Consider the following 24,978-nt stretch of genomic DNA (forward strand, 5'->3'; position numbering starts at 1 on the left):
GCAGTCATCAAAAGAGCCACATCTGGCTCGCGAGCCATCGGTTCCCTACCCCTGCCTTAAGGGGACCTGTTTTTTTACTTTTTTGGTCCCCATCAATTTTCCCTCCAATTTTTCATATGTGTGAGCAAACGCCAAAACTCCTTGAGCATTCAGCGGCGCACATGTGAGCGGCGGCAGACGTGCACACTGTTATGCACTTATATTTTTATTCCATTTTGTGCGCGGCCTAGATTTGCCGTGCGCAGAAGGCAATTGCACAGGCGCGTACCTTAGAACAGGGGTGTCCAAAGTGCGGCCGGGAGGGCCATCTGCGGCCCGAAGCTAATCGTTTACCGGCCCGCCACACATTCTGCAAAAATTGCAAAATTCATAGTATTGCAAAAATAAATAAAAAAACATGTTTAAAAACAGTGGAATGAGGTGAAATCTAATGAGAAAAAGTGGCAATGTTGACACAAAGCTGCCAGGCAGGCAGTTTTTTGTTTCCTTTTATCTTTATTTTCTTTTTTTACATTGCTCAAAAAAAAAGGACAAAGAAATGTGAAGTGAATTATATTTATATAGCACTTTTTCTCTAGTGACTCAAAGCGCTTTATATAGTGAAACCCAATATCTAAATTACATTCAAACCAGTGTGGGTGGCACTGGGAGCAGGTGGGTAAAGTGTCTTGCCCAAGGACACAACGGCAGTGACTAGGATGGCAGAAGCGGGAATTGAACCTGCAACCCTCGAGTTGCTGGCACGGCCGCTCTACCAACCGAGCTAAACCGCCCAAATCTGTTATAATGAATTATTACTTAAAAATTATCACTTAAAAATTTTTTAGGTGGAAAAAATATTGCATATGTTGTGTGGTTGCCATATAAAAACATCAAAGTTGTGATAAAAGAGCATAAAACAAACAAAAATAATTGTTCAAACTTAAAATCGACAGACATATCGGAAGTTAATCTTGAAATTTAATTGTTAAAAATAAAAAAATATATATAAAAATGCATCACTTTATGAGTGGGGAACCTTTCGGATCTCAAATATATTTAGTAGGATTTTATTTAACTTTTCACTGTGATTACTCAAAAATATTAAATAATTAAAATCAATGGTGTCCTGCATTATTGATCTTTGAGGGCTTTAATTGCTAAATAAAGGAACTCTGCTGAAGGAATCAATAAAGTACTATCCATCTATCTAAATACTGCATATTTTAGTTTTACTATAAAAAAACAAAGTTGTCTTTGACAAAAAAGGCATAAAACCTTATTTGTTTGACTTTACATCAACCTCAAGTTGATATAACGATTTACTGTAAGCATTAAATAAAAAATAAAAATAATAATTTGACTTATTTTTAACATTTTTGTGACTGAGACCCTCTATGCTCCCCAGGAGCCCTAAGGATAAAAAAAAAAAATCCATATATTTTGTTATGGTCTGAAAATGAAAAATATCAAAATAGCCCCCGCATGCTTAAATTTTTCCGTGTGCGGCCCTCTGTGGAAAAAGTTTGGACACCCCTGCTTTTGGGGAACTTGTTTTTTTTTTGGGTCCCCATACCGTCAGAAGTCCCCTAAAGGTGACTGTGTAAACACAGCCATGTCCCCATTAAGTCAGCATTGCCAGAACACACACACACACACACACACACACACACACACACACAGCCATCAATATGTGAGTGTGTGTAGCGACTAACACTCCTCCACCCTCCGCACTGCACTAATATTCTTCATGGGTTTTGACTGTGTGTGTTTGTGTGTGTGCGTGTAATTTAGCACAAACTAAAGTAATTGTGTGACTAACTTTTGTCTGTGCTTGATGTACTGTGATGCTACTGTGCGCTCTGCTGTCACTGCCTCTATTTACCTCTTTTCTCCACCTCTCCATCCTCCCTTCTCGTCTCTCTTTCTCCTTGGCCCCCAACGTCCGTCCCATTATTTGTTTTTTGTTTACCTCTTTTTTTTAACACTTTTCTCTCTGCTTCCTCCCTGCTTTTTAACATCTCGTCGTCCCTCCCTCCTCTCTTGTGTGCGTGTGTGTGCGTGTGCGTGTGCGTGTGTGTGCGTGTGTGTGTGTGTGTGTGTGTGTGTGTGTGTGTGTGTGTGTGTGTGTGTGTGTGTGTGTGTGTGTGTGTGTGTGTGTGTGTGTGTGCGTGCGTGTGTGTGTGCGCGGCCGTAGTATTCAGAAGGTGTGTGCAGCTGATCTGCGCCGCCTCTCTGCTCCCCCCGACTCCTTCTCTGTGTAAGTACCTCACCCTCTGTCAACGTAACGTGTTTGTGTTTGTTTGTGTGTGTGTGTGTGTGCATTAATGCCATGTGTGAATAGATCAATGTGTTGTTGTTGATTATCAGTGTTCAACCGCACTAGATAAAGCAGCTTTGTGATACAATGCTGCCCCCAAGTGGCCACTCTCGTTCCTTTCAGGGCAGAGTCGTGTATTAAAAGCAAAAATAAATAAATAAAGAGCATGGCCAACTAAGCAACAGGCGCCATTTTTGCGACCAACTGTGCCCATGCAGTTGCCGTCGTTTTGACGTCAGTTTTTTTAACGAGATAAACCAAAAGAATACGTGTATATATGTATACATATATACATATATATATATATATATATATATATATATATATATATATATATATATATATATATATATATATATATATATATATATATATATATATATATGCCTTGTAGTCACATGACTACCTTTTGACCAATCATTGAGGAGATGGCCTGAAAGCCACTTGGCCATACTCTCAATACAGCACTCTGCTTGTTGCTGTGGAAGTCTGACACCTAGTGGACAACTCCAGTATGACAGTCTAGCGTTTTCTTCCACAGCTTACGTCTCAATTGCGGCCACAAACAGTGATGAGTGTTGATAAATCACGTTGGGCGTGCTGAATGATTATATTTGCACTTTCAGTATATATTTTGCATAATTAATGAAAACAGACACAAAAAGGATTGCTGGCCTTATTCTGCTCACTTAACAGACGCAATCCACTTTGCACACGTTTAGCAGATCAGCTTTGCGTGTGCTATCATGTTTTAGTACACGCAGACCTTCAGTAAATCAGGCCCTAAGTGTAAGTATGTAAGTGTAGTGCACTTACGCACTTTAAAAGACTTAAGTGTAAGTACACAAGTGCAGCAATGAAGTGAATCTTGCTTTTGACTGTTTTGGTTTGTGTGAGCTTGGCAGCTTTTCCTCTTCTCAGCAGGGATGGGAATTGATAACATTTTTACGATCTTGATTCTGCTTAACATTTCGGCTCTTTGCACCATTTTTTATTAACTGTCATTTGTTTAAAAGGACAGCAAACAAGTTGATAAGCGTCAACGTTGGTTTGTTTTTTAAAAAAAAACTCAATATGGACAATCACTTTAGCAAGGTCTTAAAAGACCCACAGCCTTGCCGGGGTGAAAGAAAAAAACTAAACATTTTTTAAAACGTCCGTCCATTTTCTACCGCTTGTCCCTTTTGGGGTTGCAGGGTCAACACAGATAGGGCCCGTTTGGTGTTGCCAATCAACCTAGCCCCAGGTGCATGTTGATCGGAGGTGGGAGGAAGGGACCGCACTTAATCACGGGGGGAGAACATGCAAACACCACACAGACAGGGGATCGAACCCAGGACCTTTTGTATTGTGAGGCACATGCACTAACCCCTGATCCACCGCACTGCCTATTTTGCCCATTTTGAAAACAACCATCATATTGTAGCCCTGTGATGAGCTGGCGACCCGTCCAGGGTGTACCCGCCTTCTGTCACCCCAAAAGGACAAGCGGTAGAAAATGGATGGATGGATGGACCATCATATAATAATAATAAAATAAATATTCTGCTGTAGTAATTAACAAAACACAACATTAATTATTCTGTGACAAATCCCAATTACGGTACCTGAAAATGTTAAATGAAAATTATTCTTGCGGGTTGTCCCGATAACAATATTTTGGTACCGGTAGCAGAATGTATTTCGATACGTTTCTAAATAAAGGGGACCACAATAAAATGTCATTATTGGCTTTATTTGAACAAAAAAATCTTAGCGTACATGAAACATATGTTTATTATTGTCATTTAGTCCTTAAATAAAATGTTGAACATACTAGACAACTTGTCTTTTAGTAGTTAGATAGGCTCCAGCACCTCCCGTCACCCCAAAAGGGACAAGCGGTAGAAAATGGATGGATGGATGGATGGACCATCATATAATATTAATAAAATAAATATTCTGCTGTAGTAATTAACAAAACACAACATTAATTATTCTGTGACAAATCCCAATTACTGTACCTGAAAATGTTAAGAAATCAAAAATTATTATTACGGCTTGTCCCGATACCAATATTTTGGTACCGGTAGCAGAATGTATTTCGATACGTTTCTAAATAAAGGGGACCACAATAAAATGTCATTATTGACTTTATTTGAACAACAAAATCTTAGTGTACATGAAACATATGTTTATTATTGTCATTTAGTCCTTAAATAAAATGTTGAACATACTAGACAACTTGTCTTTTAGTAGTAAGTAAACAAACAAAGACTCCTAATTAGTCTATGCAGTAACTATTATTTTGTCAACATTATGAGGGACGTGAGGATGAATAATGTTCAAGTTGTTTTGAAGGAAACCATCACTAGTCTCACCTTCAAGAAAAAACCTCAATCAAAATCCTTTAAATGTACACAAATGTGACTTTGTTGTTGGGAATTGATCTGAAATATTGGCTATAATTTCATTTTTTGGTTTGTTTTTATTATAAACATTCCATAAAGCGTATATGTCATGCAGTATCATTCATAATAACATGTAATATATACATGATGTAAGTATATATGTAGTATCTAGTAACATTCATAATAACATGTAATATATACATAATGTAAGTATATATGTAGTTTCTAGCAACATTCATAATAACATGTAATATATACATGATGTAAGTATATATGTAGTATCTAGTAACATTCATAATAACATGTAATATATACATGATGTAAGTATATATGTAGTATCTAGTTACATTCATAATAACATGTAAAATAAAAATGATGTAGGTAATATAAAAATGATGTAGGTATATATTTAGTATCTAGTAACATTCATAATAACATGTAATATATACATGATGTAAGTATATATGTAGTATCTAGTAACATTCATAATCACATGTAATATATACATGATGTAAGTATATATGTAGTATCTAGTAACATTCATAATAACATGTAATATATACATGATGTAAGTATATATGTAGTATCTTGTAACATTCATAATAACATGTAATATATACATGATGTAAGTATATATGTAGTATCTAGTAAAATTCATAATAACATGTAATATAAAAATGATGTAGGTATATATGTAGTATCTAGTAACATTCATAACATGTAATATATACATGATGTAAGTATATATGTGATATCTAGTAACATTCATAATAACATGTAATATATACATAATGTAAGTATATATGTAGTATCTAGTAACATTCATAATAACATGTAATATATACATGATGTAAGTATATATGTAGTATCTAGTAACATTCATAATAACATGTAATATACATAATGTAAGTATATATGTAGTATCTAGTAACATTCATAATAACATGTAATATATACATGATGTAAGTATATATGTAGTATCTAGTAACATTCATAATAACATGTAATATACATAATGTAAGTATATATGTAGTATCTAGTAACATTCATAATAACATGTAATATATACATAATGTAAGTATATATGTAGTATCTAGTAACATTCATAATAACATGTAATATATACATAAAATAAGTATATATGTAGTATCTAGTAACATTCATAATAACATGTAATATATACATGATGTAAGTATATATGTAGTATCTAGTAACATTCATAATAACATGTAATATATACATGATGTAAGTATATATGTAGTATCTAGTAACATTCATAATAACATGTAATATATACATGATGTAAGTATATATGTAGTATCTAATAACATTCATAATATGTAATATATACATGATGTAAGTATATACGTAGTATCTAGTAACATTCATAATAACATGTAATATATACATGATGTAAGTATATATGTAGTATCTAGTAACATTCATAATAACATGTAATATATACATGATGTAAGTATATATGTAGTATCTAGTAACATTCATAATAACATGTATATAAAAATGATGTAGGTATATATGTAGTATCTAGTAACATTCATAACATGTAATATATACATGATGTAAGTATATATGCAGTATCTAGTAACATTCATAATAACATGTAATATATACATAAAGTAAGTATATATGTAGTATCTAGTAACATTCATAATAACATGTAATATAAAAATGATGTATGTATATATGTAGTATCTAGTAACATTCATAACATGTAATATATACATGATGTAAGTATATATGTCATGTAGTAACATTCATAATAACATGCAATTTATACATGATGTAAGTATATATGTAGTATCTAGTAACATTCATAATAACATGTAATATAAAAATGATGTAGGTATATATGTAGTATCTAGTAACATTCATAACATGTAATATATACATGATGTAAGTATATATGTCATGTAGTAACATTCATAATAACATGTAATATATACATGATGTAAGTATATATGTAGTATCTAGTAACATTCATAATAACATGTAATATAAAAATGATGTAGGTATATATGTAGTATCTAGTAACATTCATAACATGTAATATATACATGATGTAAGTATATATGTCATGTAGTAACATTCATAATAACATGCAATTTATACATGATGTAAGTATATATGTAGTATCTAGTAACATTCATAATAACATGTAATATAAAAATGATGTAGGTACATATGTAGTATCTAGTAACATTCATAACATGTAATATATACATGATGTAAGTATATATGTAGTATCTAGTAACATTCATAATAACATGTAATATAAAAATGATGTAGGTACATATGTAGTATCTAGTAACATTCATAACATGTAATTTATACATGATGTAAGTATATATGTAGTATCTAGTAACATTCATAATAACATGTAATATAAAAATGATGTATGTACATATGTAGTATCTAGTAACATTCATAACATGTAATATATACATGATGTAAGTATCTATGTCATGTAGTAACATTCATAATAACATGTAATATATACATGATGTAAGTATATATGTAGTATCTAGTAACATTCATAATAACATGTAATATATACATGATGTAAGTATATATGTAGTATCTAGTAACATTCATAATAACATGTAATATATACATGATGTAAGTATATATGTAGTATCTAGTAACATTCATAATAACATGTAATATAAAAATGATGTAGGTACATATGTAGTATCTAGTAACATTCATAACATGTAATTTATACATGATGTAAGTATATATGTAGTATCTAGTAACATTCATAATAACATGTAATATAAAAATTATGTATGTATATATGTAGTATCTAGTAACATTCATAACATGTAATATATACATGATGTAAGTATATATGTCATGTAGTAACATTCATAATAACATGCAATTTATACATGATGTAAGTATATATGTAGTATCTAGTAACATTCATAATAACATGTAATATAAAAATGATGTAGGTATATATGTAGTATCTAGTAACATTCATAACATGTAATATATACATGATGTAAGTATATATGTCATGTAGTAACATTCATAATAACATGTAATATATACATGATGTAAGTATATATGTAGTATCTAGTAACATTCATAATAACATGTAATATAAAAATGATGTAGGTATATATGTAGTATCTAGTAACATTCATAACATGTAATATATACATGATGTAAGTATATATGTCATGTAGTAACATTCATAATAATATGCAATTTATACATGATGTAAGTATATATGTAGTATCTAGTAACATTCATAATAACATGTAATATAAAAATGATGTAGGTACATATGTAGTATCTAGTAACATTCATAACATGTAATATATACATGATGTAAGTATATATGTAGTATCTAGTAACATTCATAATAACATGTAATATAAAAATGATGTAGGTACATATGTATTATCTAGTAACATTCATAACATGTAATTTATACATGATGTAAGTATATATGTAGTATCTAGTAACATTCATAATAACATGTAATATAAAAATGATGTAGGTACATATGTAGTATCTAGTAACATTCATAACATGTAATATATACATGATGTAAGTATCTATGTCATGTAGTAACATTCATAATAACATGTAATATATACATGATGTAAGTATATATGTAGTATCTAGTAACATTCATAATAACATGTAATATATACATGATGTAAGTATATATGTAGTATCTAGTAACATTCATAATAACATGTAATATATACATGATGTACGTATATATGTAGTATCTAGTAACATTCATAATAACATGTAATATAAAAATGATGTAGGTATATATGTAGTATCTAGTAACATTCATAACATGTAATATATACATGATGTAAGTATATATGTCATGTAGTAACATTCATAATAACATGCAATTTATACATGATGTAAGTATATATGTAGTATCTAGTAACATTCATAATAACATGTAATATAAAAATGATGTAGGTACATATGTAGTATCTAGTAACATTCATAACATGTAATTTATACATGATGTAAGTATATACGTAGTATCTAGTAACATTCATAATAACATGTAATATAAAAATGATGTAGGTACATATGTAGTATCTAGTAACATTCATAACATGTAATATATACATGATGTAAGTATATATGTCATGTAGTAACATTCATAATAACATGTAATATATACATGATGTAAGTATATATGTAGTATCTAGTAACATTCATAATAACATGTAATTTATACATGATGTAAGTATATATGTAGTATCTAGTAACATTCATAATAACATGTAATATATACATGATGTAAGTATATATGTAGTATCTAGTAACATTCATAATAACATGTAATATATACATGATGTAAGTATATATGTAGTATCTAGTAACATTCATAATAACATGTAATATATATACGGCGTGGCGCAGTGGGAGAGTGGCCGTGCGCAACCCGAAGGTCACTGGTTCAAATCCCACCTAGAACCAACCTCGTCCCCTCCGTTGTGTCCTGAGCAAGACACTTCACCCTTGCTCCTGATGGTTGCTGGTTGGCGCCTTGCATGGCAGCTCCCTCCATCAGTGTGTGAATGTGTGTGTGAATGTGGAAGTAGTGTCAAAGCGCTTTGAGTACCTTGAAGGTAGAAAAGCGCTATACAAGTACAACCCATTTATCATTTATAAAAATGATGTAGGTACATATGTAGTATCTAGTAACATTCATAACATGTAATATATACTGGCCCTGCGATGACGGTGCGACTTGTCCAGGGTGTACCCCGCCTTCCGCCCGATTGTAGCTGAGATAGGCGCCAGCGCCCCCCGCGACCCCAAAAGGGAATAAGCAGTAGAAAATGGATGGATGGATGGATTATGAGGGACAAACTGTAAAAAAATGGATTATTAATCCATTTGTTCATTTACTGTTAATATCTGCTTATTTTCTGTTTCAACATGTTCTATCTCCACTTCTGTTAAAATGTAATAATCACTTATTCTTCTCTTCTTTGATTCTTTACATTAGTTTTGGACGATACCACACATTTAGGTATCGATCCGATACCAAGTAGTGACAGGATCATACATTAGTCATATTCAAAGTCCTCATGTGTCCAGGGACGTATTTACTGACTTCATAAACGTAATATGAATTTTTTTTAAACGGAAGAGAGATTTTGTGACGATAAAAATATAGATATAATCATAGTAATATCGACTAGGTCTGCTCTTGTACTTGGTATCATTACAGTGGATGTCAGGTATAGATTTACCCATGGCGTTTGTTTACATTGTGTCGCCGGTGAGCTACGGTGTGTAGTGAAGCATGTTTAGCTATTCCTCCGGTGATAGTGATACTTGTAAGAAATGGACATTATTTGTCGCTACGGAGGCCGGGATTAGTGATTTAGAAGTAGATTAATGGATGGATGTCTTAAAGCACCCCTGAGGGCGTTTCAGTGTTATTACTTCACCTTTATCGTCAGTTTTTAGGCCAAAATGCGTCCGTTTTCCCTTTTTTGTCCACACACTGTGTCTGCTTGTAAGTACTCTGTGTGTGTGCGCTGCCGAACATGCTCCTCTGCTTGTAAAACTAGCAATGCAATGCCTGTCAAAAAATCAAATAAAAATTGCGAACCGGTACTTTTCAAACATAGTATAGTACCGTTTTTGATTCACTACTAGCGGTATACCGTATATATCTTCCTTTCTCGTGAATAATTCTAAAGTCTGTGCTGCTGAATTGAGGTTGGAGTTTTTCAATTCCCATCCCTGCTTCTCAGTGTGCTTTTGCTTTCCATCTCAACACGAACTCACCATCCGAACGCGAGTGTCAGCGAACCTTCCCACTCCAGCAAGAAAGGTTCATGCGTTAGTCACAAAAACCTGCAGAGGTGTCCCACTTTTGTCTTCTGATGCGTGTCTTTTCTCTGCGTACATTGTGCTGAACTTGCCTTTGCATGACCGTGTTGGTGTGCGCCTACACGCACCTGCCTCGCCGCACTCCCCAGTCCGCACGCCGTCCCGGACCGCCTCCGCCTGCGAGTGAATCGGATCAGCCTGCAGGAGTACGACAGGATGCAGTACGACAAAGAGCGCCTGCGAGACATCTGTGAGTGAGTGTGTGTGCGGTGTGGAAGGTGAGGAGCAGTTTCAGGGTGAAATGTCTTTCTTTGAGTCGCAGCTATCCCGGTGGGAATCGTGGTGGTGAGAGGCGACTGTGACCTGGAGACCTGTCGGCTCTACATCGACAGGCTGCAGGAGGCAAGACCACGCCCTTTTTGCCACTTTTCACCTAAATCAAGCATGGCACGTGTAGCTGGAGTGAGCGCCCCCTGGCTCGATTGGAAGATGTGTGTCAGGTTCAAACACTGATGACATCTATTAAACAAGACAAGAGGCAAAGAATTAAACAGAGACAGAATTCAATTTGAGGAGAGACGCTTGGACACAGTGTCTCCGCACGCTCTGCCAAAAGATCGCATGCCTCCTTCTTTTAATTGGGCCTTCCCTGACCAAGTGGCAACAGCTGCTTCCAAAGGGACGGGGGTCGTAAACAGCCATCGCCTTTGATTACAAAACTGTTTAAAAGAATAAGTCGGTTAAAAAAAGAGGTTGTAAAAGAGTTTAAAAAAAAAAAGAGGTCGTGAAAGAGTTAAAAAAAGAAGTCGTACTAGAGTTCAAAAAGAGGTCGCAAAAGAGTTAAAAAAAGAGGTCGTAAAAGAGTTTTAAAAAAAAGTCGTAAAAGAGTTCAAAAAGAGGTCGTAAAAGAGTTTAATAAGAGGTCATAAAAGAGTTCAAAAAAAGGTTTGTAAAATAGTTCAAAATAGAGGTATTAAGAGTTCAAAAAAGAGGTCGTTAAAAAGTTCAAAAAAAGAGGTCGTAAAAGAGTTCAAAAAGAAGTTCATAAAAGTGGTTAAAAAAAGGTCGTAAAAGAGTTTAAAAAAGAGGTTGTAAAAGAGGTTTAAAAAAGAGGTCGTTAAAGAGTTAAAAAAGGTTTATAAAAGAGTTCAAAAAAGAGGTATTAAAAGAGTTCAAAAAGAGGTCGTAAAAAGTTAAAAAAAAAGAGGTCGTAAAAAAGTTTTAAAAAGAGGTAGTAAAAGAGTTCAAAAAGAGGTTCATAAAAGTGGTAAAAAAAAGGTCGTAAAAGAGTTTAAAAAAAGAGGTCGTAAAAGAGTTCAAAAAGAGGTTTATAAAAGAGTTCAAAAAAGAGGTCTTAAGAGTTAAAAAAAAGAGTTCGTAAGAGTTAAAAAAAAGGTTCGTAAAAGAGTTCAAAATAGAGGTCTTAAGAGTTCAAAAAAGAGGTCGTAAAAGAGTTCAAAAGGAGGTCGTAAAAAGTAAAAAAAAAAGAGGTTGTAAAAAAAATCAAAAAGAAGTTCAGAAAAGTGGTAAAAAAAAGGTCGTAAAAGAGTTAAAAAGAGGTCGTAAAAGAGTTTAAAAAGAGATTTGTAAAAGAGTTAAAAAAAGAGGTCGTAAAAGAGTAAAAAAAAAAGAGGTCGTAAAACAGTTCAAAAAGAGGTTTGTAAAAGAGGTCATAAAAGAGTTAAAAAAAGAGTTTGTAAAAGAGTTCAAAAAAGAGGTTGGTAAAAGAGTTCTATAAAGCGGTTACTGGAGGGCAGTCAGTCCCTGCTTCCTCTCCGTTTTGTAGTTCTTTCCTGTAGCAGTTTCATGTCTTCCTTTGAGTGCTATTCCCTGCTCCTGCTTTGTTTTAGCATTCAAGATTATTTCAGTTGTGTGGACGCTTTTCCTTCTCTGTGGGACATTGTTGATTGTCATGTCATGTGTCACCTGTTGGCGGGGGGGGCCCAATAGGAAACCCTCTATAGCCCGAAGACTTTTTTTTGCCTATAACAATCTGGATGGTTGTTTTCTTTTTTGTTCTGGAGGACACGACATCCACAGTTTCAAACATGTTGCAGGCATCAAATTCCAAATGAGCTAATATTTGCCAAAAACAAAAAAAGTTTTCCAGTTATTGTCTTTGCAGTCTATTCAATTGAATATAAGTTGAAAAGGATTTGCAAATCATTGTATTCTCTTTTTATTTACCATTTACACAACGTGACAACTTCACTGCAATTGTTGTAAAATAGCAGACAGAAGTGATTGGACAGGTCATGGGGGTCGTACAAATGATCAATATGAACACTGGAGGTCTAAAAAGAGGTCGTAAAAGAGTTAAAAAAAAGAGGTTTGCAAAAGAGTTAAAAAAAGGGGTCGTAAGAGAGTTCAAAAAGAGGTTCGTAAAGGACTTCCAAAAGAGGTTTGTAAAAGAGTTCAAAAAAGAGGTCATAAAAGAGTTAAAAAATGAGGTGTGTAAAAGAGTTCAAAAAGAGGTGGTAAAAGAGTTACAAAAAGATGTTGGAAAATAGTTTAAAAAGAGTTCGTAAAAGAGTTCAAAAAGAAGTTCGGGAAGGAGTTCAAAAAGAGGTTTGTAAAAGACCTAAAAAAAAGAGGTCGTAAAACAGTTTAAAAAAAGAGGTGTGTAAAAGAGTTCAAAAAGAGGTCGTAAAAGATTTCAAAAAAGAGGTTTGTAAAATAGTTCAAAAAGAGGTCGTAAAAGAGTTCAAAAAGAGGTTCGTAAAGGAGTTCTAAAAGAGGTTTGTAAAAGAGTTTAAAAAAGAGGTCGTAAAAGGGTTAAAAAAAGAGGTGTGTAAAAGAGTTCAAAAAGAGGTTGTAAAAGAATTCAAAAAAGAGGTTTGTAAAATAGTTCAAAAAGAGGTTGTAAAAGAGTTCAAAAAGAGGTCATTAAAGAGTTAAAAAAAGAGGTGTGTAAAAGAGTTCAAAAAGAGGTCGCAAAAGAGTTAAAAAAAGAGGTTCGTACAGGAGTTCAAAAAGAGGTTTGTAAGAGTTTAAAAAAAGAGGTCGTAAAAGAGTTAAAAAAAGAGGTGTGTAAAAGAGTTCAAAAAGAGGTTGTAAAAGAATTCAAAAAAGAGGTTTGTAAAATAGTTCAAAAAGAGGTTGTAAAAGAGTTCAAAAAGAGATTCATAAAGGAGTTCAAAAAGAGGTTTGTAAAAGAGTTCAAAAAGAGGTCATTAAAGAGTTAAAAAAAGAGGTTTGTAAAAGAGTTCAAAAAGATTTTCATAAAAGAGTTGAACAAAGAGGTCGGAAAAGAGTTTCAAAGAGAGGTCATGAAAGAGTTCAGAAAAAGTAAAATAGTTCAAAAAGTTTTCCAGTTATTGTCTTTGCAGTCTATTCAATTGAATATAAGTTGATTTGTTGTATTCTCTTTTTATTTGCCATTTACACAATGTTACAACGTCACTGCAATTGTTGTAAAATAGCGGGCAGAAGTGACTGGACAGGTCACGGGGTCGTACAAATGATCAATATGGGGAATCGAACCCACGTGCATCAGGTGATTGTGTGGTTAAACTCAACTGTCTTCCCTCTTACCTGTCATCCATCTCCGTGCTCTACAGGATTTGCACCAGGCGCCCTCCGGTGGCCACAGAGTGCACTACCAGGTGAGCTCCCCCACACATCCTTAACCTTCTCGCTTCACGTCGGAGCGGAGAGATGACGGGGAAGTGTGTGTGTGCGTGTGTGTGTGTTTGTGTGTGTGTGTGTGTGTGTAGGATGAGAGCCGAGGCGTCCTCAGGTTCACTGCCACCGGCAGACTGTCTTCCAGCTGGAGCTTCTTAGATTGTGAGTCGAGGCGAAGGCCTGCAAGTTTCACCTCCACGCTAACCTTGGTTGTCCTTGGTGGTCCACAGCGACGTCGGCCGACCGCTTCTATCGCATCGACAAGGCTCAGGTAGTGTGAATGTGAATTATATTTATATAGCGCTTTTTCTCTAGTGACTCAAAGCGCTTTACATAGTGAAACCCAATATCTAAATTACATTTAAACCAGTGTGGGTGGCACTGGGAGCAGGTGGGTAAAGTGTCTTGCCCAAGGACACAACGGCAGTGACTAGGATGGCAGAAGCGGGAATCGAACCTGCAACCCTCAAGTTGCTGGCACGGCCGCTCTACCAACCGAGCTAAATCAAATGATGTTGACTGCTCTTGGGCATTTACACAACTAACTAGCTAATTGACAAGGTAGGTAACTCACAAACAAACCAACAACTTTATATAAAGTTGAATAGCTAAGTAATAAAGTAGTTAACCAACCAGATAAGCAGCCAGTTAGGTTTTTAAAGGCCTACTGAAATGAGATGTTCTTATTTAAACGGGAATAGCAGGTCCATTCTATGTGTCATACTTGATCATTTCGCCATATTTTTGCTGAAAGGATTTAGTAGAGAACATCCACGATAAAGTTCGCAACTTTTGGTGGCTAATAAAAAAGCCTTGCCTGTACCGGAAGTAGCAGACGATGTGGGCGTGACGTCACGGGTTGTGGAGCTCCTCACATCTGAACATTGTTTACAATCATGGCCACCAGCAGCCAGAGCGATTCGGACCGAGAAAGCGACGATTTCCCCATTAATTTGAGCGAGGATGAAAGATTTGTGGATGAGGAAAGTGAGAGTGAAGTGAAGTGAATTATATTTATATAGCGCTTTTCTCAAGTGACTCAAAGCGCTTTACATAGTGACACCCAATATCTAAGTTACATTTAAACCAGTGTGGGTGGCACTGAGAGCAGGTGGGTAAAGTGTCTTGCCCAAGGACACAACTGCAGTAACTAGGATGGCAGAAGCGGGAATCGAACCTGCAACCCTCAAGTTGCTGGCACGGCCACTCTACCAACCGAGCTATGCTAGTGAAGGACTAGGGGAAAAAAAACGAGAGGGCAGTGGGAGCGATTCAGATGTTATTAGACACATTTACTAGGATCATTCTGGAAAATCCCTTATCTGCTTATTGTGTTACTAGTGTTTTAGTGAGATTATATAGTCCTACCTGAAAGTCGGAGGGGTGTGGCCACGGGTGTGGTCACCGCCAGTGTCTCTGGGGGAGGACGCAAGCTCCGCTCATTTCTACGGTAAGAGCCGACTTATTACCACAGTATTCTCACCAAAACCTGCCGGTTGACATGTGGTCGGGATCCATGCTTCACCTCCGGGAGTTTTAAACAAGGAAACACCGGCTCTGTTTGTGTTGCTAAAGGCAGCTGCAATACACCGCTTCCCACCTACATCTTTCTTCTTTGACGTCTCCATTATTAATTGAAGAAATTGCAAAAGATTCAGCAACACGGATGTCCAGAATACTGTGTAATTATGCGATTAAAGCAGACTACTTATAGCTTGGATCGGGCTGGAAGAACATGTCCGCTACAACCGGAGACGTCACGCGCACGTTTCATCGTTCCGCGACGTTTTCAACAGGATACTTTGTGCGAAATTTAAAATTGCAATCTAGTAAACTAAAAAGGCCGTATTGGCATGTGTTGCAATGTTAATATTTCAGATTCAGATGTTATTAGACACATTTACTTGAATAATTCTGGAAAATCCCTTATCTGCTTATTGTGTTACTAGTGTTTTAGTGAGATTATATAGTCGTACCTGAAAGTTGGAGGGGTGTGGCCACGGGTGTGGTGACCACCAGTGTCTCTGAGGCGAAGCTTTCCCCCCCCCCCCTCCTCCACGGTGGAAGCATCCCACGTTCGGGGGCGGCCGGTCGGAGGAGGCACGAGAGTCCGCAGCTTCCTCTTTGACAGGTGCAGAAGGAACGACACAAGCTCCGCTCATGTTTACGGTAAGAGCCGACTTATTACCACAATTTTCCCACCGAAATCTGCCGGTTGACACGTGGGCGGGAACCATGTTCGCTTGACCGCTCTGTTCATAGTAAAGATTCACCTTGGGGAATGTATACAAGGAAACACCGGTCGTGTTTGTTTTGCTCAAAGGGGAACATTATCACCATTTCAAAAGGGTTAAAAACAATAAAAATCAGTTCCCAGTGGCTAGTTGTATTTTTTTATGTTTTTTTTCAAAATTTTACCAGTCTCGGAATATCCCTAAATAAAGCTTTAAAGTGCCTTATTTTCGCTATCTTCGAAACCACTATCCATTTCCCTGTGACGTCACACAGTGCTGCCAATGTAAACAAACAATGGGAATACCACAGCAAGATATAGCGACATTAGCTCGGATTCAAACTCGGATTTCAGCGACTTAAGCGATTCAACAGATTACGCATGTATTGAAACAGATGGTTGGAGTATGAAAATATTGAAGAAGAAACTGAAGCTATTGAGCGAATAGCTATTGACGCTATTCATAGCCATAGAATGGCCGAATAGCTGCGTTAGCATCGCCGGTAAAATGTGCGGACCAAACGATCAGGACTTTCGCATCTTGTGACACTGGAGCAACTTAAATCCGTCGATTGGTAAGTGTTTGTTTCGCATTAAATGTGGGTGGAAGGAAATGTAATATAGTTGCAAATGCATTTGCAGGTTATCCATACATCTCTGTGCCATGTCTGCTTAAGCACCGCCGGTAAATAGCATGTTAGCATCGATTAGCGTAGCATGTTTGCATCGATTAGCTAGCAGTCACGCCGCGACCAAATATATCTGATTAGCACATAAGTCAACATCAACAAACTCACCTTTGTGATTTAGTTGACTTTATCGTTGCAAATGCATCTGCAGGTTATCCATACTACTCTGTGCCATGTCTGTCATCGCTGGTAAAATGTGGAGACACTTTGGTAAATTAAACGGGGGTCTGGCGGCAGACACTTTCGCATCTTCGGGCCAGTGGTGCAACTTGAATCCCTCCCTGTTAGTGTTGTTACACCCTCCGACAAAACACCGTCGAGGCATGATGTCTCCAAGGTTCCAAAAAAATAGTCGAAAAAACGGAAAATAACAGAGCTGAGACCCAATGTTTACAATGTGTCGAAAATGAAAATGGCGGGGTTGTTACCTCGGCAACGTCACATTCTGACGTCATCGCCTCCAGAGCGATAAACAGAAAGGCGTTTAATTCGCCAAAATTCACCCATTTAGAGTTTAGAAAACGGTTTAAAAAATATATGGTCTTTTTTTCTGCACCATCAAGGTATATATTGACGCTTACATAGGTCTGGTGATAATGTTCCCCTTTAAGGCGGCCACAATACACCGCTTCCCACCTACATCTTTCTTCTTTGACGTCTCCATTATTCATTGAACAAATTGCAAAAGATTCAGCACCACAGATGTCCAGAATACTGTGTAATTATGCGATCAGACCGCGTGGTCGGTAGTAGTGGGTTTCAGTAGGCCTTTAATTAACAAGACAACCAACTAACTGTTGACCATGTAACTAGATCATGAGTGAACTAGCCAGCTAACTAGCGAACATGGCTTCACATTGTGCAGGAGCACCTCCACTTCGTCACAGAGATCTGCCAGGAGGAGGTCTTCATCTTGGACCAGGAGGGTCCTGCAGGGCCAGCTGGGGGCCACGGCTCGTCCACGGGGATGCCCGACCTGGTGGTGGAGCCCAGTGCTGGGTGAGGCGGCCATGTTGTGCAGGGCTGAGGAGTAACATGTTGAATGTGTGCTGTGTTCTTCTCTCTAGTGCTCCTCTGACGCCTGACGAACAAGGTAAACCAACTTTTACTCTGCCAGCCTTTATTTCACCTGCTGCCTGTTAACCAGCGCGTGTGTGTGTGTGTGTGTGTGTGTGTGTGTGTGTGTGTGTGTGTGTGTGTGTGTGTGTGTGTGTGTGTGTGTGTGTGTGTGTGTGTGTGTGTGTGTGTGTGTGTGTCGCAGCTTTGTTAGCAGCCGCCAGCTCAGGGGACATCTCCATGGTAACACACACACACACACTCTTGTATTTCTGACCTTCTTGAGACCATAGAAAAATGCCTACCTCTTTTAGGAGCAGCCTTTCTAGATATAAAAAGATGTGTATTTACAACATTAATAATATATACATACTATTCAAATATAAAAAAGCCTGTTGCGTAAAATTAGTCGGGGTTTCACAAGAAAAAGGTCACAATTTCACAAGAAAAACTTAGAATTTTGGCAGTATTGTAATAAAAGTCGTAATTTTACTCATTGCAAGTTAAAATTTTACAAGAAAAACCGAACATTTGTGCAATATCATGATAAAAGTTGGAATTTAACTCGATAACAGTCGCATTTTACAAGAAAAGCTGAACATTTTGGCAATATTATGAAAATAGTCGCAATTTTACTCGCCAAAAGTCACAATTTAATAAGAAAAACTAAAAATGTTTCCGCAATATTATAAGAATAATAATCGGAATTTTACTTGGCAAAATTTATGACGAAAGTCATCATTTTACTAAAAAAAATTTCACTATGTTGCGAGAACCACAAAAAAAATGGCAATATTGTGATAAAAGTCAGAATTTAAATGACAAATGTCGCCATTTTGCATTAAAAAGTAATAATGTATTAAAAAAGTAATCATTTTACCAAAAAATATTGCAATATTACAGGAAGAGAAAGAATGAGAAATTGTTTCCAATTTTAGAAGAAAAAGTTGACACTGTGAGAAAAGGACTGCTTTTAGTTCATTTTTGTTTGTTTGTTTGTAATTGTTTTTAATCTTCATTATTTACTTCAAGTTATAACAGTATGTCTCTATATACTTATTTATTTCTGTATTTTATTAATTTTGGCCAAAGGGGGCGTATTTCAATTTCTTACACACACTTGTTATTTCATATGTTGACCAAAGGGGGGAACACGTTTAAAAGCAACACACAGTCAGTTTGAAAAATCCTTCCTTTTTGGGACCACCCTCATTTTGATAGATGTCACCACAAATTAATAAAATATACATACTATGCAAATATAAAAAAGCTCGCTGCACAAAATGAGTTGGAATTTCACAAGAAAAAGGTCACAATTTGACAAGAAAAACTTAGAATTTTGGCAGTATTCCAATAAAAGTTGTAATTTTACTCAACACAAGTCATGATTTTACAACAAAAACTGAACATTCGTGAAAAAAGTATGATAAAATTTGGAATTGTACTCAATAACAGTCGCAATTTTACATGAAAAGCTTAACATTTTGGCAACTTTATGAAAAGAGTCGTAATTTTACTTGACAAAAGTCACAACTTTATAAGGAAACTTTCAAGATTATAATAATAATCGGAATTTTACTTGGCAAAAATTATGACGAAAGTCATCATTTTACTGAAAAAAAATGTCACTATGTTACGAGAACCACAAAAAAATTGGCAATATTGTGATCAAAGTCAGAATTTTATATGACAAATGTCGCCATTTTGCATTAGAAAGTAATAGTGTTGTATTTAAAAAAGCAATAATTATACAAGAAAATATTGCATTACAGAATCAGAGAGAACGTGAGAAATTGTTTCCAATTTTATGAGAAAAAGTTGACACGTGAGAAAAAGACTGCTTTTATTTTTTTGTGATTGTTTTTTAATCTTTATTATTTACTACAAGTTATATCAGTATTTCTCTACATACATATTTATTTATGTATTTTATTAATTTTGGCCAAAGGGGGCGTATTTCAATTTCTTACACACACTTGTTATTTCATATGTTGTCCAAAGGGGGAGCACTTTTAAAAGCGACACACAGTCAGTTTGAAAAATCCCTCCTTTTTGGGACCACCCTCATTTTGATAGATGTCACCACAAATTAATAATATATACATACTATGCAAATATAAAAAAGCTCGCTGCACAAAATGAGTTGGAATTTCACAAGAAAAAGGTCTCAATTTGACAAGAAAAACTTCGAATTTTGGCAGTATTCCAATAAAAGTTGTAATTTTGCTCTACACAAGTCATGATTTTACAACAAAAACTGAACATTTGTGCAAAAAGTATGATAAAATTTGGAATTGTACTCAATAACAGTTGCAATTTTACAAGAAAAGTTTAACATTTTGGCAACTTTATGAAAAGAGTCGTAATTTTACTCGACAAAAGTCACAATTTTATAAGGAAACTTTCAAGATTATAATAATAATCGGAATTTTACTTGGCAAAAATTATGACGAAAGTCATCATTTTACTGAAAAAAATGTCACTATGTTACGAGAACCACAAAAAAATTGGCAATATTGTGATAAAAGTCAGAATTTTATATGACAAATGTCACCATTTTGCATTAAAAAGTAATAGTGTTGGATTTATCCATCCATCCATCCATTTTCTACCGCTTATTCCCTTGTGGGGTCGCGGGGGGCGCTGGCGCCTATCTCAGCTACAATCGGGCGGAAGGCAGGGTACACCCTGGACAAGTCGCCACCTCATCGCAGGGCCAACACAGATAGACAGACAACATTCACATTCACACACTAGGGCCAATTTAGTGTTGCCAATCAACCTATCCCCAGGTGCATGTCTTTGGAAGTGGGAGGAAGCCGGAGTAGCAATAATTACACAAGAAAATATTGCAATATTACAGAATCAGAAAGAACGTGAGAAATTGTTTCCAATTTTATGAGAAAAAAGTTGACACTTTGTGAGAAAAAAACTGCTTTTATTTTTTTGTAATTGTTTTTTAATCATTATTATTTACTACAAGTTATATCAGTATTTCTCTATATACATATTTATTTATGTATTTTATTAATTTTGGCCAAAGGGGGCGGATTTCAATTTCTTACACACACTTGTTATTTCATATGTTGACCAAAGGGGGAGCACTTTTAAAAGCGACACACAGTCAGTTTGAAAAATCCCTCCTTTTTGGGACCACCCTCATTTTGATAGATGTCACCACAAATTAATAAAATATACATACTATGCAAATATAAAAAAGCTCGCTGCACAAAATGAGTTGGAATTTCACAAGAAAAAGGTCACACTTTCACGAGAAAAACTTCGAATTTTGGCAGTATTCCAATAAAAGTTGTAATTTTACACAACACACGTCATGATTTTACAACAAAAACTGAACATTTGTGCAAAAAGCATGATAAAATTTGGAATTGTACTCAATAACAGTCGCATTTTTACAAGAAAAGCTTAACATTTTGGCAACTTTATGAAAAGAGTCGTAATTTTACTCGACCCAAGTCACAACTTTATAAGGAAACTTTCAAGATTATAACAATAATCGGAATTTTACATGGCAAAAATTATGACGAAAGTCATAATTTTACTGAAAAAAATGTCACTATGTTACGAGAACCACAAAAAAATTGGCAATATTGTGATAAAAGTCTGAATTTTATATGACAAATGTCACCTATTTGCATTAAAAAGTAATAGTGTTGTATTTAAAAAAGCAATAATTATACAAGAAAATATTGCAATATTACAGAATCAGAAAGAAAATTAAAAATTGTTTCCAATTTTATGAGAAAAAAGTTGACACTTTGTGAGAAAAAGACTGCTTTTATTTTTTAGTAATTCTTTTTTAATCTTTATTATTTACTACATGTTATATCAGTATTTCTCTATATACATATTTATTTATTTATTTATTTTATTAATTTTCGCCAAAGGGGGAGCACGTCCGTTTCTTACACACACTTGTTATTTCATATGTTGACCAAAGGGGGAGCACTTTTAAAAGCGACACACAGTCAATGTGAAAAATCCCTTCTTTTTGGGACCACCCTCATTTTGATAGACGTCACCACAAATGAGACATTCTCTATTAGATGCAATGTTATTGGACCAGGATTTATGTCATCACCTCCTCATATGGAAGCTACTTTTCCTTCTTCGTGTCTCAAGAAGGGCAGAAATACAAGAACACACACACACATGATGAGATGTCCACAGCTAAAAGGTGTCTTCCTTGTCAAGTTGTCGGAGTGTGTGCATCGTGGCGTCAGCCTGCTGGTGCGCGACGCCGGAGGTTGCTCGGCGCTGCACACAGCTTCTCAGAAGGGACACGCCCAGCTGGTGGTCTTCATCCTGCAGCAGGGTACCAAAGTTCCTCCTCCTCGTATTCACCCAAAACATTTCACTCCAGTTGGTTCTTTTTGCTGCCCGAAAACGACTTGTTTCTGGCTTCTTATTGGCTGAAAAAAATCTATCAATCAATCAATCAATGTTTACTTATGTAGCCCTAAATCACTAGTGTCTCAAAGGGCTGCACAAACCACTACGACATCCTCGGTAGGCCCACATAAGGGGAAGGAAAACTCACACCCAGTGGGACACCGGTGACGATAATGACCAAGTGGGACGTCGGTGACAATGATGACTATGAGAACATGATACTGTGATACTGATGACTATGAGAACATATGAGAACATGATACTGTGAAAGATCAATCCATAATGGATCCAACACAGTCGCGAGAGTCCAGTCCAAAGCGGATCCAACACAGCAGCGAGAGTCCCGTTCACAGCGGAGCCAGCAGGAAACCATCCCAAGCGGAGGCTGATCACCAGCGCAGAGATGTCCCCAGCCGATACACAGGCGAGCAGTACATGGCCACCGGATCGGACCGGACTCCCTCCACAAAGGAGAGTGGGACATAGAAGAAAAAGAAAAGAAACGGCAGATCAACTGGTCTAAAAAGGGAGTCTATTTAAAGGCTAGAGTATACAAATTAGTTTTAAGGTGAGACTTAAATGCTTCTACTGAGGTGGCATCTCGAACTGTTACCGGGAGGGCATTCCAGAGTACTGGAGCCCGAAATGAAAAAGCTCTACAGCCCGCAGACTTTTTTTTGGGCTTTGGGGATCACTAATAAGCCGGAGTCCTTTGAACGCAGATTTCTTGCCGGGACATATGGTACAATACAATCGGCAAGATAGGATGGAGCTAGACCGTGTAGTATTTTATACGTAAGTAGTAAAACCTTAAAGTCACATCTTAAGTGCACAGGAAGCCAGTGCAGGTGAGCCAGTACAGGCGTAATGTGATCAAACTTTCTAGTTCTTGTCAAAAGTCTAGCAGCCGCATTTTGTACCAACTGTAATCTTTTAATGCTAGATATGGGGAGACCCGAAAATAATACGTTACAGTAGTCGAGGCGAGACGTAACTAACGCATGGATAATGATCTCAGCGTCTTTAGTGGACAGAATGGAGCGAATTTTAGCGATATTGCGGAGATGAAAGAAGGCCGTTTTAGTAACGCTTTTAATGTGTGCCTCAAAGGAGAGAGTTGGGTCGAAGATAATACCCAGATTCTTTACTGTGTCGCCTTGTTTAATTGTTTGGTTGTCAAATGTTAGAGTTGTATTATTAAATAGAGTTCGGTGTCTAGCAGGACCGATAATCAGCATTTCCGTTTTTTTGGCGTTGAGTTGCAAAAAGTTAGCGGACATCCATTGTTTAATTTCATTAAGACACGCCTCCAGCTGACTACAATCCGGCATGTTGGTCAGCTTTAGGGGTATGTAGAGTTGGGTGTCATCAGCATAACAGTGAAAGCTAACACCGTATTTGCGTATGATGTCACCTAGCGGCAGCATGTAGATGCTGAAGAGTGCAGGGCCAAGGACCGAACCCTGGGGAACTCCACACGTTACCTTAACGTAGTCAGAGGTCACATTGTTATGGGAGACACACTGCATCCTATCAGTAAGATAAGAGTTAAACCAAGACAGGGCTAAGTCTGACATACCAATTCGTGTTTTAAAAAGACATCCTGTATTTTCTCTCCTCAGGATCCAAAGTGCTTCTTGACCTGCCCGACAGAGAAAAGTATGTCAACATTTATTTGAGATAATATTTGATTGCATAGTACTTGTTTTTTTTGGGGGTCCCCATACCGTCAGAAGTCCCCCAAAGGTGACTGTGTAAACAGAGCAATGTCCCCACTAAGTCAGAATTGCCAGAACACACACACACACACACGTAAGTTTAGCCCAACTTGGGTCTTGAACACACCATGTGTGTGTGTGTGTGTGTGTGTGTGTGTGTGTGTGTGTGTGTGTGTGTGTGTGTGTGTGTGTGTGTGTGTGCGTGTGTGTGTGTTCCTGTATTTCGACACTTCTTGAGACATGATGGAAAAGTATCTTCCATATGAGGAGGTGTGAAGAAGTGATGACATAAATCATGGTCCCAATAACATTGCATGTAATAGAAAATGTCTCATTTGCACCCCCTTGTGGTCAAAATGAGGGTGGTCCCGAAAAGGAGGGATTTTTCACATTGACTTTTAAAAATGCTCCCCTTTGGTCAACATATGAAATAACAAGTGTGTGTAAGAAATTGAAATAAGCCCCCTTTGGCCAAAATTAATAAAATAAATAAATGTGTATATAGAGACATGCTGTAATAACTTGAGGTAAATAATGAAGATTAAAAAACAATTACAAACAAATGAACTAAAAGCAGTCTTTTTCTCACAAAGTGTCAACTTTTTTCTTATAAAATTGGAAACAATTTCTCGTATTCTTTCAGTTTCTGTAATATTGCAATATTTTCTTGTAAAATTATTACTTTTTAATACAACATTTA

At 36.1% G+C, this 24,978-nt stretch overlaps 1 protein-coding gene across 4 annotated transcripts in view; it reads left to right on the forward strand.

Moving 5' to 3' along the window:
• Window positions 1–24,978, forward strand: part of dgki (diacylglycerol kinase, iota) — a 170,442-nt gene that overhangs the window by 139,712 nt on the left and 5,752 nt on the right. For 3 of the 4 annotated variants that reach the window (XM_061914183.1, XM_061914180.1, XM_061914182.1), the window contains 11 exons: window positions 2,177–2,239; window positions 10,695–10,795; window positions 10,868–10,947; window positions 14,106–14,150; window positions 14,262–14,331; window positions 14,400–14,440; window positions 17,957–18,090; window positions 18,159–18,184; window positions 18,353–18,390; window positions 22,363–22,483; window positions 24,183–24,219. In XM_061914183.1, coding sequence (XP_061770167.1) covers window positions 2,177–2,239; window positions 10,695–10,795; window positions 10,868–10,947; window positions 14,106–14,150; window positions 14,262–14,331; window positions 14,400–14,440; window positions 17,957–18,090; window positions 18,159–18,184; window positions 18,353–18,390; window positions 22,363–22,483; window positions 24,183–24,219 — 756 coding nt within the window. The remainder of the gene's footprint in view (window positions 1–2,176; window positions 2,240–10,694; window positions 10,796–10,867; window positions 10,948–14,105; window positions 14,151–14,261; window positions 14,332–14,399; window positions 14,441–17,956; window positions 18,091–18,158; window positions 18,185–18,352; window positions 18,391–22,362; window positions 22,484–24,182; window positions 24,220–24,978) is intronic. The other variant, XM_061914181.1, reaches the window with a different exon arrangement.

Source organism: Nerophis ophidion, linkage group LG10, assembly GCF_033978795.1.
Source record: "Nerophis ophidion isolate RoL-2023_Sa linkage group LG10, RoL_Noph_v1.0, whole genome shotgun sequence".
Taxonomy (NCBI): Eukaryota; Metazoa; Chordata; class Actinopteri; order Syngnathiformes; family Syngnathidae; genus Nerophis; species Nerophis ophidion.